This window comes from Canis lupus, chromosome 4, assembly GCF_048164855.1.
Source record: "Canis lupus baileyi chromosome 4, mCanLup2.hap1, whole genome shotgun sequence".
Lineage (NCBI taxonomy): Eukaryota > Metazoa > Chordata > Mammalia > Carnivora > Canidae > Canis > Canis lupus.
Window position 1 is genome coordinate 71,071,624 of NC_132841.1, and position 13,001 is coordinate 71,084,624.

Below are 13,001 nucleotides of genomic sequence, written 5' to 3' on the forward strand. Positions count from 1 at the left end.
TAGTTCCGTCCGTGTTTTGATGGGAATGCAACCTGGCACAGCCACTCTGGAAAACAGTATGAAGGTTCCTCAAAAAGTTAAAAATAAAACTATCCTACGACCCAACAGTTGTATTACTAGGTATTTATCCAAATGATAAAAAATAATGATTCAAAGGAGCATGTGCACCCCAGTGTTTATAGCAGCAATGTCCACAATAGCCAAGATATGGAAAGAGCCCAGATATCCAGTCCATGCTCCTAAATCACCACATTGTTCTGCCTATATAGTGCATTGGGAAGACCCTCCATCTCTGGAACAGATCCTGAATCTGACCATCTCTTCCATCTCTGCTCTTAGAACCCTAGTCCTCACCACTCGTGGTCTCACCTGGACTCTGGTTTCCCTACCTCTACTCTTCCCCTAGAGTCCACCCTCGATGTAACAGCTAGAGAAATCTTCCCAAAGTGCAGATCAGATTATGGATTCCCCCCTGATTAGTTAAAATCTGAATCCTTTCCATGGCCCAGAGCCCTTCGTGGCCTGACCCGCCCATCTCCTCTTGGCCGCAGCTCCTCCTCCTGACATTCGAACCTAGTAAGCTTGTCCTTTCTTAGGATCTTTGTATTTGCTGCTACTTCTCTTTCCCCAGGGCTTACCATGGCCATCTTCTCATTAGGCCTTAGCTCAAGTAACACCTTCACTCACTCACTCACACTCTACGCACATTTACTTTAAAGCACATATAAAGATCTTAAATTTCTTAGTGGTTTATGTATATGTATTTCCCAACTAGATTCCAGGTTCCTTGAGAGCTGGGACTTTGTCTGGTTCAGTGTGTACCTCCAGTGCCTGGATGGGGACCTGGCATGTGGTAGGCTGTCTCTAGTCATTTGCTAAGAAGTGAGCGTCCCTGGAGCTCTTAGGCTGAAAGCACCAGCCTGCATTGCGGCCCCTCCCCCACGGCGCATCGGATTCAGTCATTGCTCACCTACATGTGTTGACATCTTTCATTTACTAGCGGTCCCTTTCCCGTTATAGTTGTTGTGGTGTTTGTTACACTTTAGGCATTCGTGTGTATTGGTCACTATTTTTGCCACATCTGCAAACCTTCTATACTATTATTTATCCTAGTTTTTCCTTTATTTAAATTTATATGAAATAGAAACTATATCACAGCATAAATGAAAAAGAAAAAATATTACCAGAAATGACTATATTAATTAAAATAAAAACTGTCATTCCAGATAATTTAAAATTGTAAAAACTTCAGTTTCACGCACTGCTTTTTGGTAGTAGTGTGCTACTGTAGTAGTATTGGAATGGAGAGTTGAGAAATATGTGTTTGGTTATAATCTTGAACTTGAAGCCTGTCATTTGAAAATTGACCCTATAATGGATCCCTAAAGCAACAGCTGTGTTCGATTATTCACATCTCCTAAACCCAGGGCAGCTTGAGTCTAATGTCTGCAAAGTTTCTGTGGCTGTGCACAGTGGAAGAGGTGTCTTTGTAGCACTTTGAACACCATTTGAAATTCTTCTCATCTAGGACTGACTACTTTTGCACGGATGATGAACATTTCCTTACGTTTGAGAAGACCACCCTGGATGGTGGATAGTAACGGACGGAGGATGACTTCACATTTCCAGTGGCTCTTATTAACATTTATTCTCCTGTATTTAATGAACCAAGTGACTAGTGAGAAAAGGGGTAAGTGCATCTGAGTCTTACAATGAACTGATGCAATGCTGTTGCTATTTTTCACAATTACTGTTTTGATTATGAGGTGGTCTTGTATCTTTATTGAACCCCTCAGGTTTTCTGTGGTTAAAATCAATTTCTTTGTCATTTTCTTTTTTTATACACTATTGCCCTCTTTTTAAAAGGCCCCTAAAGCTAGGTCTAAATATTCTTTACCCATAAAAAAAAAAAAAAAAGTATAATTTACATACAATACAATTCACCCTTTTAGGATAAAACTCTGTGAGTTTTGACAAATGTGTACAGTCACATGACCACCAGCACAATGAAGACACAGAACACTCCCCATTCCAGAAAATTCCCTATGCTCCTCTATCCTCAGCTCCTCTCCTCCCTCTCTCAAGCCAACACTGGCCTAGTTTCTGTCTATAATTTTGCTTTTCTGAATGTCACGTAAATGAAATCTAAATCTCTTTCTTTAATAACATGTTGTGTTCATGTTCTTTAAATATATTACGAATGTTTATGTAGATGTTATTATCTAGCTTATTTCTATAAAAAACATTATCATCCTTCTGCCCCTGAGTTTAGTTTTCTATTATTTCTATAATTAAACAGATCTCTTCTTTTCCTCTGAGATCACTGTTTAAATAACTCTAGTTATGGTTACTGATGATTTCTAATGTGAGTGCTTCTAACATTTTTGTTTTCTGTCTCATGTAAGTAGCTTTATAATTTATTGCTATTGTAAATGTCATGCCAATGGTGTAAAAATTAAAAAACTCTTTCAGAGACATTTATAGAGAGAGTCTGAGATGGAATAACCTCTTATACACTCTAATTGCTTTATTTCCTCCCTCCTTCCCTCTCCCTCTTCTGGTTTCCTTTTGTCCTCCCTCTCATACCCCTCCTTTCTTTTCATTCTCTTTTCAGTTTTTCATTGTACAGTGCTAATGTATTCCATGACCTAGTATTCTTTTATAGTATGAATAAATACTATTGAAATTATAATCTTCTGAGTTACTTGTTACTTTTCAGTTTTTTAGGCCTACACAAAAGACATATTTTTCAGAGGCTTGTGTGAGTTCATTACTATTTAAATATAATATGCTTCATGAAAAAATTTTTTAAAGATTTTATTTATTTGAGAGAGGGAGAGAGAAAAAGAGAGACACAGTGGGAGGCAGGCAGGGGCAGGGATAGAGGGAGAAGCAGACTCCCTGCTGAGCCAGGAATCCCGACAGGCTCAATCCCAGGACCCTGGGATCATGACCTGAGCTGAAGGCAGACACTTAACCCACTGAGCCACCCAGTCATCCCTACTTCATAAAAATTTAAAGATTGGTTGTGGGGTTTCTATAGAGGTGGCAGTCTGGTTATAGGCAGCAGGGCAGCATTGGCTGGGAGGGAGTGCTTAGAAGTAGTGTTTGTGAGCATGCGAAGCACATAATTCTTACTTAGAGTTACTGTATTTAGCAGGGAGGAAGAGGGGCCAGTGGAGCTACTGGAGATAAAATTCTTCCAGGCTCTCTCTGGGTCTCATCCTCCAACCTGCAGTCCCTCCCTCCATTTATTGTAGTGGCTAAAGGTAGGACTTTGATGGAGGCTCAGTCCCTGAGTGGTCTCATGCTTGGCCCAATTCCATTGATTTCCTCTCATTTTTTGATCCACAGCTACAAAAAAAAAAAAAAAAGAAAGAAAAGAAAACCAGCCCTTTCTGTGACTACAGGCTCATCCTTGCACAGAGGACCTGCATCGTGTGCAGACACATATGCTCATACTCATGATTAAAGATGGTTTGATGTGCAATGAAATTATTAAGCATATTCTGTGTTTCTCCTTCTCCAGGGGCTCCTCGTGATTTGAAGTGTATAACTAACAATTTGCGAGTATGGGACTGTTCTTGGAAAGCACCCTCTGCAGCAGGCCATGGTACTGTTTATGAAATTTGCATCGAAAACAGGTAAAAGAAATACTTTGGTTAACTAATAGCTATGACTAAAGGCCTTTAATATTAGAGCATATTTTATTCTAGAAATTTTTTAAATGAAATTTTTAAATCTTCACCCTCTATTTCCTAAAAACTCTGAATCTTCTATCAATCAAGGTGGAAACAAACCCTTCTCCAAAACTTTGATTCTTGTATTATATGAATTTTAAGTATGAAATACACTTTTACTGTGGATTCTAATCTGCTATAAAGTTTTACTGGTCCATCCCAAATCAACATCTGTCTAGATCAGTTGGGTTCAGGTTTTGACTTTGCCTAACAGGAAATGTCAGCTCTGGAGCGGGGAGTTCAAGGCTGGCATGGTCATTGATGAAAGACCCAGGTTCCTCTTTATCAAGCTGCCGTTCCATCGTTAGCATGTGATGTCATGGTTCAAGAATGCTTGAGGAGTGGCTGTCATGGCTTCATTCCAGAAAGCAGTGAGGAAAAGGATGATTTTCTTTAAGGAGACCTCTAAGAGGTCCCACACAACACTTCTGCTTGCATCTCATTGGAAGAATTTAGTCAAATGATGAAGCCTATTTGCATAAGAGGCGGGCAATGTGCCTGGATAAACCTTGAGTTATTATTATTAAGGGAAAGGGGGAATGGACATTAGGAGGTCAGTGACAGGTTCCCTCACACCACCTTCCCCTCTCAGGTAATCTTGGAGAGGGCCACAGGCTCTGAAGCCTAGAGGTGAGGCCTTTGGACTGTCTGCAAACCAAAACATTTCTCCCCTTGCCCCCAATTCCATCAGGGCTCTAAGTGGTTCAGCATCACCAGAGTAGTTCAGCACAGCAGCTCCAAGTCCTGTTTTGCTGATGGGTGGTCCTAATGTAAACTCACATAAGTGGGCATTCAGGTACTACTCAGGTGTTTTGTTCCCATTTGGTATATGTTTATTGAGCGTTGGTCTAAGCTTTGTCGTGATTTGTCAACCAGGAAGAGCTTGTTTGTGTATTAGAAATAGCCCTAACATCTTATTTCCTTATTTTCTGCTATGAAAATAAAGGATTATTTCCTCCTTGTGTTCTGTGTCCACCTTGGGTCAGCTGGCATCTCTGCCCCAAGTCTCTCCTCAGGCACCCAAGCCTAGGGGTCTCTTACCCTCCAGTGCATAAAGATAGGAAGGAGAGGCAACACGGCCTATGCTGGCTTCCAGAGCTTCCCTCCCGAAGAGATAGATGTGACTTTTGCTCACGTTTCTCTGCAAATAAAGTCAATTCGCCATGCGTTGCTTCAGAGGAGCAGGGACTGTAATCCTGCTGTGAATCCAGAAGGGAAGAACCTGAAAAATTTGGTAAAAACATAAATGACTATCTCAGGCCAAAGAGAGAGGAGGTTGTTCAGAATCTCCAGGAGTTCACAAGAAACAAATCACTGTGGGTTTAAGTGCTGACGGAAATTATATGTGAAGGGCTGAGGGAGCACTGACTGAGGAGTGTGGGGCTCCAGAGAGGCTGTCAGAGGTGTGATTATGGAGTGTGAATACCCAGTTTCTCAGAAAAAGGACAGAGAACGTTCCAGCCTGAAAGAATATGGGTTCAATGGCATGATCTTATGAAATAGCACCATTTAGTGAATTCAGGTGGTTTTGTGTTATTGGCAGCTAAGGAGGCCTGCCCCTGTGAGGATGAGAAGCAGTGAGCCGACCTGTTAAGTCAGAGTCCAGAGTAAAGAACATGAAGAGGCCTGTGCAGGGTTGCAGGAGACACTGCACAGCCCCTCTGCTTGAGCTCAGATTTGCATGGGAGGTTAGAAGTGTATGTGAAATGCAATAAAGAGAATGTAAATGGGCTTTGTGAAGGTTCAAAGGAACCAGGGGGGAAAAAGCGACTTTTGTGGAGGAGCTTATGGGTGGGGAACTAGAAGAGTTTTGAAAGCAGAGCGGGTGAGAAGGTGTTGTTCATGCTAAACCTTGGGTCAAAACAAGGAACAGTGGACAGATCGAAGGTGTGTCTGAGGCCGCAAGCAGCCAGTTTCATCCCCATCCTCAGTATTTGTGTGGAGCGCCATCTCAGCATGAGACCTATGATGATGTAGAAGTGTAGAAGTGCAGGGTGACGGGAAGGCTGCAGGGGGGAGGTTGGTGGGAGTTTGAAGGGCATGCTAAAATCCTGAGTTTCTTGATAATAATCATCCCTCTTATCACTCGACTTTCTAGTACAGTCTGGTTATTCATCCTCCACGTTGATGCACTTACCAGTAATTAACCTCTTTTTTTCAGGGTTTTTTTTTTTTTTTTTTTTTTTAAGATTTTATTTATTTATGAGAGAGAGAGAGCATAAGCAGAGGGGAGAGGCAGAGGGAGAGGGAGAAGCTGAGCAGGGAGCCTGTGTGGGACTCAACCCCAGAACCCTGGGATCATGACTTGAGCTGAGGGCAGATGCTTAACTGTCTGAGCCACCAAGGCACCACCCCCCCAACTTTTTTTCAATCTTAAGATGCAGCATAACATATCATGTTTTTGTATAAAAGAACAAAGTAGGAGGTGCCTGGGTGGCTCAGTGGTTGAACCTCTGCCTTTGGCTCAGGTTGTGGTCCCGGGGTCATGGGATCAAGTCCCGCATCGGGCTCCTTGTAGGGAGCCTGCTTCTCCCCCTCTGCTGTGTCTCTGCCTCCTTCTCTGTGTTTCTCATGAATTAAAAAGAAAAAAAAGAAAAAAGCATTTTCCAGCACATTTTGTGCTAATCATACTTTTATGAAAATTGCACTGTCACTTTATCTGCTAATTAAAATTTGATTTTTTTTCTGTTGCAGGTCCCATTCTTGTTATCAATCAGAGAAAACAAATACTAAAATTCCAGCTCTTTTACCTGGTGATCATGAAATAACAATAAACCGTCTGTATGATTTCGGAAATCCTATAAGTAAATTCACACTGAATGAAAAGAATGTTTGTAAGTATTTGAAAAGAAACTTGATTTGAAAATAACTCAGTACAGTGCCTTTCTGTTTAGTATTGCAGTGCTTTATAATTGTCAGAAATTTACTCTTCTTTTTTTGAAATTCAGTTGTTAGAGTAACACTTGGATTTTCCCAGCAACCATTGACTGTGACTTATGGAGCATAGCTAAGATGGGGAAGGAAGCAGACTGCCTTCTAGTCAAAGTAGATGTCACAGAGTAAAGGATCCTTTCCACATTTGGATGCTTTTCTTGTCACCTCTTCGCCTCATTGATTACTGCATACCTTTCAGAACTTCTCTGGTGTCCCGTGCTTTAGGAAGTAGTTTTACTCTCCTAGAGGAGACCCTATTCCTGTCTTAACATTCCCTTAGGCATGTGTGTTTTTCCTTATGGCATTTCTTACAGTTGCATTACTAATGTATTATGTGATAAGGAACTTATTTTGTGTCACTTCTACAAGAAAATAGGTTCAGTAGAGCAGGGAGTTTCTCTCCTAGCCTACTGCCTTGCATGTGGCAGGCATCTTGTACAGATTGAATGTCTACGATCTAGGTTACAGGCTGAGTGGAGTCATGAAATAGACCCAGGCTGATGGAAGTGGAAATTGTGCTACACAGTGAGACCTTAGAAATCCCAGGAGTCTTGACTCTTAATGGTGGGGGAAGCAGGTTTGTTTGCTCTTGATAACTATTATAGGCGTGGCATCATAATCATATAATGGGTTTTATAAAGATGACTTACTTTGAAACAAGGGGAAAAAATACAATTAACTTGGTGACCTGTCCAATTTCATGGATAAGATGCCTGTTTGGAGTGGTCTGTGTCTGAGATAGAACAGATTCTGAAAGGATAATAGCAAAGCAAGCTTTCCAGGAACTTCGCATCTGTCTCACTGCCTTTCAAGATAAAGAAGAGCCATGTTTGTTGTTTTCTTTCTGTAGCTGAATGTGAGAATGTTTTATACAGATCAGCCCTCAATACCCACAGAGAAATACTGTTAACACGTAAATATATTTTCTATGCATATTCATATAAACAGTAAGGTTCATTTTACTTTATAACCTGCTTAACAGAGGCATAGATTTTCAATGTGTTATCTAAATCTGTATTATTTTTATAGGCTGCATAGTATTCCATTGAATAGAGGTACTGTAATTATGTTAAGCGATTGATTATTAACATTGAGATTTTTATTTCTGGTTTTTCAGTATTATAACCAGTGCTTTAGTGAGCATGTTTTATACATGTATGTTTCTAATTTCGGTGATGATTTCCTTAGGCCTAAATTCCTAAAATTGGGAATGCTGCCCTAGAGATAGTCTTCTTGTTAGGACTTTTGATGTCCATTGGCAGTTGTTCTTCAGAACTTTTGAGTCTCTTTGCATTTCCACAGATACCCTATGAGAGGGGCCTGTTTTTTACTTCCTTGCTGATATTGTCCATTTCTCTTAGTTTTGCCATTTCAGTCTGAAGGCCCCTAATTATAGCATTTTGTTTTTGCGTTTCTGTGATTACTTAAAAAAAAAAAAAATCAGTCATTTTTATTCTTTTCTGAACTGTCTGTATTCTTTCTCAGTTTTCTCTTGTGTTGAAATTCAGAATTCCCTTCGTCAGTTCACAAGCGCTCCCTATATTATGGTTATTAATTCTGTCATAATTTGCTACAAATAATTTTCCAAGTTTAAAATTTAAAACTTCATTGGTTTTCATCTTTATATAAATAGACTCATTTGCTGTTTTTCTTTGAGCTTTTGGTTTGGTTATCATACTTGATTTAAATCTTTTACCCATCTAGACTTATTTTGTAGTAAGGTGTAAGGAATCTAACTTAGTTTTATTCCAGATTTTTAAAAAAGTCCCCCAGGACTCTGTCTGAGAGCCAGTTTGTATTGTCTGATTTTTCAGCAGATATTGAGAAAGTTCTGCCCCGGGAAGCTACTTGAAAGTGATAGTATTTGACAGAAAGATCTAGAAGGGCACATTAAGACAGACTCTAGATGACTTATGAGATGAATAGTTTGTTATTTTTACATATCAGGTAATTTGTTGATAGAATTTTAATATATTGGGTCTGATTATGATCAGAATATTAAATTAACAGCATCCCAATAGTAAGATATTACTAATACTACTACTATAATACAGATAAGAAAACTGAAAAGCAAACTAGATGAATACAAGAGAGATGGATGCATCAGCACATCTTTGAGTACCTGCTGTGTTCGGAAGGAGCTATGAAATGATAGTGTACCTGTATGTTAGAGGATCTGGGTTTTTTGGCAGTTTGCTATGAATAAAAATATGAGAAGTTAACTTTTCTCCAGATGCTTTCAACACTATACATATGAAGCAAACAAGGTATATTTAATATATATATGCATATATAAAATAAGCTTCTAATTGACAAGGGCAAACACAAAAATAAGGCTTTGTAAGACTTTTAGTGCCTCAGTTTCTTAAAATGACCTGAAAATATGGATCTGTCTGAGGCAGAATAAATAATGTGGATCCTATAAATGAGCTGGGAAAGTTCCCATCTTCTGATGTTTAAGCAAAAAAGAGCATGGAGGTTATGGGTAAAGATGGACTAGCTTTAAAAAATAAATAAACACAAGTGATTAAATTTATTTCCCAGATGAAAAGTTCTTGTCTTCTAGAAAGCAAGTTAATATTGTCCTCAAGTGTCTATTTTAGCTGGAAAGAAATGCAGATGATAGTTTATGGGAGCTTAGGGATACTTCCCATTTTACTGGGAGGAAGTGTACTAAGAAGTAACAAAGAAAATGTGTGTATTTAAATCTTTCATTTGTGTAATTGTGATTATTTCTGTCTTTAGCTTGAAATACCAGATATGACTTGTGTTTTGAAGAATAGCCCACTTCTATTTAGACAAATGTAAATTATGTGTACTTTTCAGGGAGGGAACATTTTAATAGATGAATATTGCTTTAGTGTAAATGCTCCTATGTTTCATAATTTTTAAGTTAGACTATATTGTGACAGCCTGAAACATTTGTTTTTTGTTTTTTTTTTTTTTTTAGCCTGAAACATTTGAAAGAACCATATTCTTAGAAACCTCTGCTCTCAGGTCACACCGGACCTTGAACTTTCCCTCTCCTGGCACTAAGGCAACTTCTTGCTCATTTGCTCCTTCTGTTTTTTTTGTTTTGTTTTTTTAAGTTTTTAATTCCAGTTAGTTAACATATAGTGTTTGTTATGTTAGTTTCAGGTATATGATACAGTGGCTCCTTCTGTTTTAAAACCAGCTCCTACTTAAAACTTGTCCTATCAAGCATCCTCCACTGTTCTTACGTAGCTGTGAAACCATTGACTTTGCCGTATAGTGTTTTGGTTTTGGAGCCACATGTACTGTTTCCTGTACAGCTGTAAATGTTTTACAAAATCCAATGTAGAGCACTTGTGGCCAGCAAATTTTATTTAAATTTATTAAGAACTTGTTTTTAAATTATAAGACTAATTTTTATTGGTTTGCTCTGCCCTTTTTGTTATTTAACACTTTCAGCTACTCTACCTCTGTAAAGTCCTGCAAATATGTACTTCCGTGACTTACTTAACTGGCCCTTGGGCTTCATGAGGAAGTGGTAGGGTAGGTATGAGGCCCAAGAGCATTTTTCTCTCAAATTCTTTTAACTTACCTTCACTTATTGTTACTTGAAGAGAGAACAAGCAAGAAAAAGTCCCCACATTGTCTGCCCTTCATACCAGAAAGCCTACGTTTCACAGAATGGAACAGGCTCACACCTTGATCCAAACTATTTGAGTAATTTACTCATCCCTTATAGGTAGGGAGACCTGAAGATTTTAAAGAATACCGCACTTTTTCTACCCCAACCCCTTTTGTTTAATTTACCATTTTCTCCCTGTGCGAGATACTGTATCCTAAAACATGGTTCTTTTTCTTTTTTAAAGAGATTTTATTTATTCATGAGAGACACAGAGAGGCAGAGACATAGGCAGAGGGAGAAGCAGGCTCCCTGTGGAGAACCTGATTCAGGACTCAATCCCAGGACCCTGGGATCACACCCTGAGCCAAAGGCAGACACTCAACCACTGAGCCACCCAGGTGTCCTTCCCTTTTTACGTTTTGTACTGCAGCTTTGGGCCCACTATCTTCCCAGACTTCTCTCTCGCCAAGGGTAGTACCATCGCCAGTGCTACTGGTCTTTTCTCACTTTTCCTCTATGAACTCTTTTATTTGGCCTAAAATGACAACCCATTTCTTTTAGTCTCAGCAGTGCTGGATCTTCTCTCATTTCCTTCTGCCTCTCAGGATTCTTGCTGTGGTTCTCTGGTTCCTTGAAGGTGTGACTGTCTATACTGGTAGCTCTCAAACAAGCTTCAGCTGTTCTCTGAGTCCTGCTTTTAAGTCTGTTTCCTCAGCTGCCCTGAGCGAGTTCCTCTTGAGTCTGTGTCCATGGTGCTGATGGTCCCCGTTCTCGCTCACTGTCTGCGGACCTCTCCACAGATCTTCTGTCGCTCCTCTGACACTTGGTCACTCATAGCCTGTCTCTTGCATTTCTTCACAATGTCCATGGTTCCTTGTGCCTGCTTTCTAAGCTAGAAACTTGAGGAAATCTTAAGTGTTTCCCTTTCTCGTTGTAGTAATCCTTCATTTCTTTGATCTGGTCATTTCTTTGAAATGCCCATCAGAGTTTTTCCTTTTCCATATCCCTCACGCACGTGACGAGACATGATCTTGCGACTCTGGTCAGCCTTTCTCCAGTGGTCTCCCACTTAATCATGCTCTCTCTCTCAGCTCCTTGCACTACACTACACGCCACAGCTCACCTAACCTTTCCAAAGGACTTCTTATCCTGCTGAGTACTTGCCACATCTGAGTACCCTGTTGACTCCCTCACTCAATGCCTTGGTCATTCTTACTGCTAATTACAGATACCTAAGCCAATAATAGCTCATAGCATCCCCAAGTAGCATCAGGGGCTTTGACACTGTGAGGTGATTGGGAAGGGTGCAGAGAAAACAGATGGAAAGCTCTACCAAAGCAAGCTTTCCGTATTCCATCATTTTTTTGGGCCTGACCTACAGTCATACAGAGGAAGCTCCTTTACTTCTCTCTGATTTTGCCCACTTACAGATTCCAAACTGATGAACTAGAGTTTTGTGGGAATCTGATTATTTGTATTAGAAGGCATATTAGGATATGGTAGTAATTTTCTCAGATTTGACTGATGAATCATTAGGAGCTGCTTATGTAAATAAATACATATATTCTCTTTTTTTCAGTAATCACTTTGAGAGTTTGCTTTCTTTAGAGAGAGGTTGTGTGTGTGTGTGTGTGTGTGTGTGTGTGTGTGTGTGCATGTGCAAGGCAGGAGGAGAAGTGGGCAGGGGGAGAGAGAATCTTATGCAGGCTGCATGCCCAACGTGGAGCTGGATGTGGGGCTCAATTTTACAACCATGTGATCACAACCTAAGGTGAAATCAAGAGTCAGACGCTTAACTACCCTGAGCCACCAGGCACCCCCAAAGTTTGCTTTTGATTCTTGATTTTTTTTTTTTTAAGATTTTATTTATTCATGAGAGACACAGAGAGAGGCAGAGACACAGGCAGAGGGAGAAGCAGGCTCCATGCAGGGAGCCCGACATGAGACTTGATCCAGAGTCTCCAGGATCATGCCCTGGGCTGAAGGCGGTGCTAAACTGCTGAGCCACCCAGGCTGCCCTAATTCTTGATTATTTTTTGACCAAGATGGAATTGTGTTTAAAAGTAGTCAATTAATGGAATTACAATATGAAAAACCATTACTTATTTTACTAAGTTGTATCTTGTTTTCTTTTTTTCAAGCCTTAATTCCAGACACGCCAGAGATCTTGAATTTGTCTGCTGATTTCTCAACTTCCACAATACACCTAAAGTGGAATGACAGGGGTTCTGTTTTTCCACATCAGTTAACTGTCATCTGGGAAATTAAAATTCTACGTAAAGAAAATATGGAAATCGTAAAATTAGTAAGTTTGAACCAAAATAGATTTTTTCCTATGACATTAAAGAAACCAAGTAATTTTTAAAAGATTTTAAAGGTGATATCAGAGAGCTTTTACATGGTTAAGGAAATAGTTAAAAAAATCCTTTCAGGATTCATTAAAAATGATGTGCTATTACTCAAAAATCACTTATTAAAATCATGTATAACTTTCTAATTAAAGTAAGTTTAGGAAATTAAGGGAGGAATAATCCATGATTCCACCACTTGACCACAGTAAATGTTACTTTTGTGTTTTCTGTTTTTTTATATGAATGTTTTTACATAAGTGAAATAAATGTATATGTATAATTTACTATTTTTATTTTTGTCTAATACTATAAACATAAAAATGTTTTTGAAACATACTTAGTCATAGTAATTGTTGGGAAATTTTGTATAAGCTTATAAGT

At 39.4% G+C, this 13,001-nt stretch overlaps 1 protein-coding gene across 1 annotated transcript in view; it reads left to right on the top strand.

Annotated features, from left to right (window-relative positions):
- Positions 1-13,001, top strand: part of LIFR (LIF receptor subunit alpha) — a 77,237-nt gene that overhangs the window by 21,855 nt on the left and 42,381 nt on the right. The window contains exons 2-5 of the mRNA XM_072824828.1: positions 1,529-1,690; positions 3,530-3,644; positions 6,435-6,574; positions 12,411-12,574. Of these exons, the coding sequence (XP_072680929.1) occupies positions 1,549-1,690; positions 3,530-3,644; positions 6,435-6,574; positions 12,411-12,574 (561 nt within the window). The 5' untranslated portion in view covers positions 1,529-1,548. The remainder of the gene's footprint in view (positions 1-1,528; positions 1,691-3,529; positions 3,645-6,434; positions 6,575-12,410; positions 12,575-13,001) is intronic.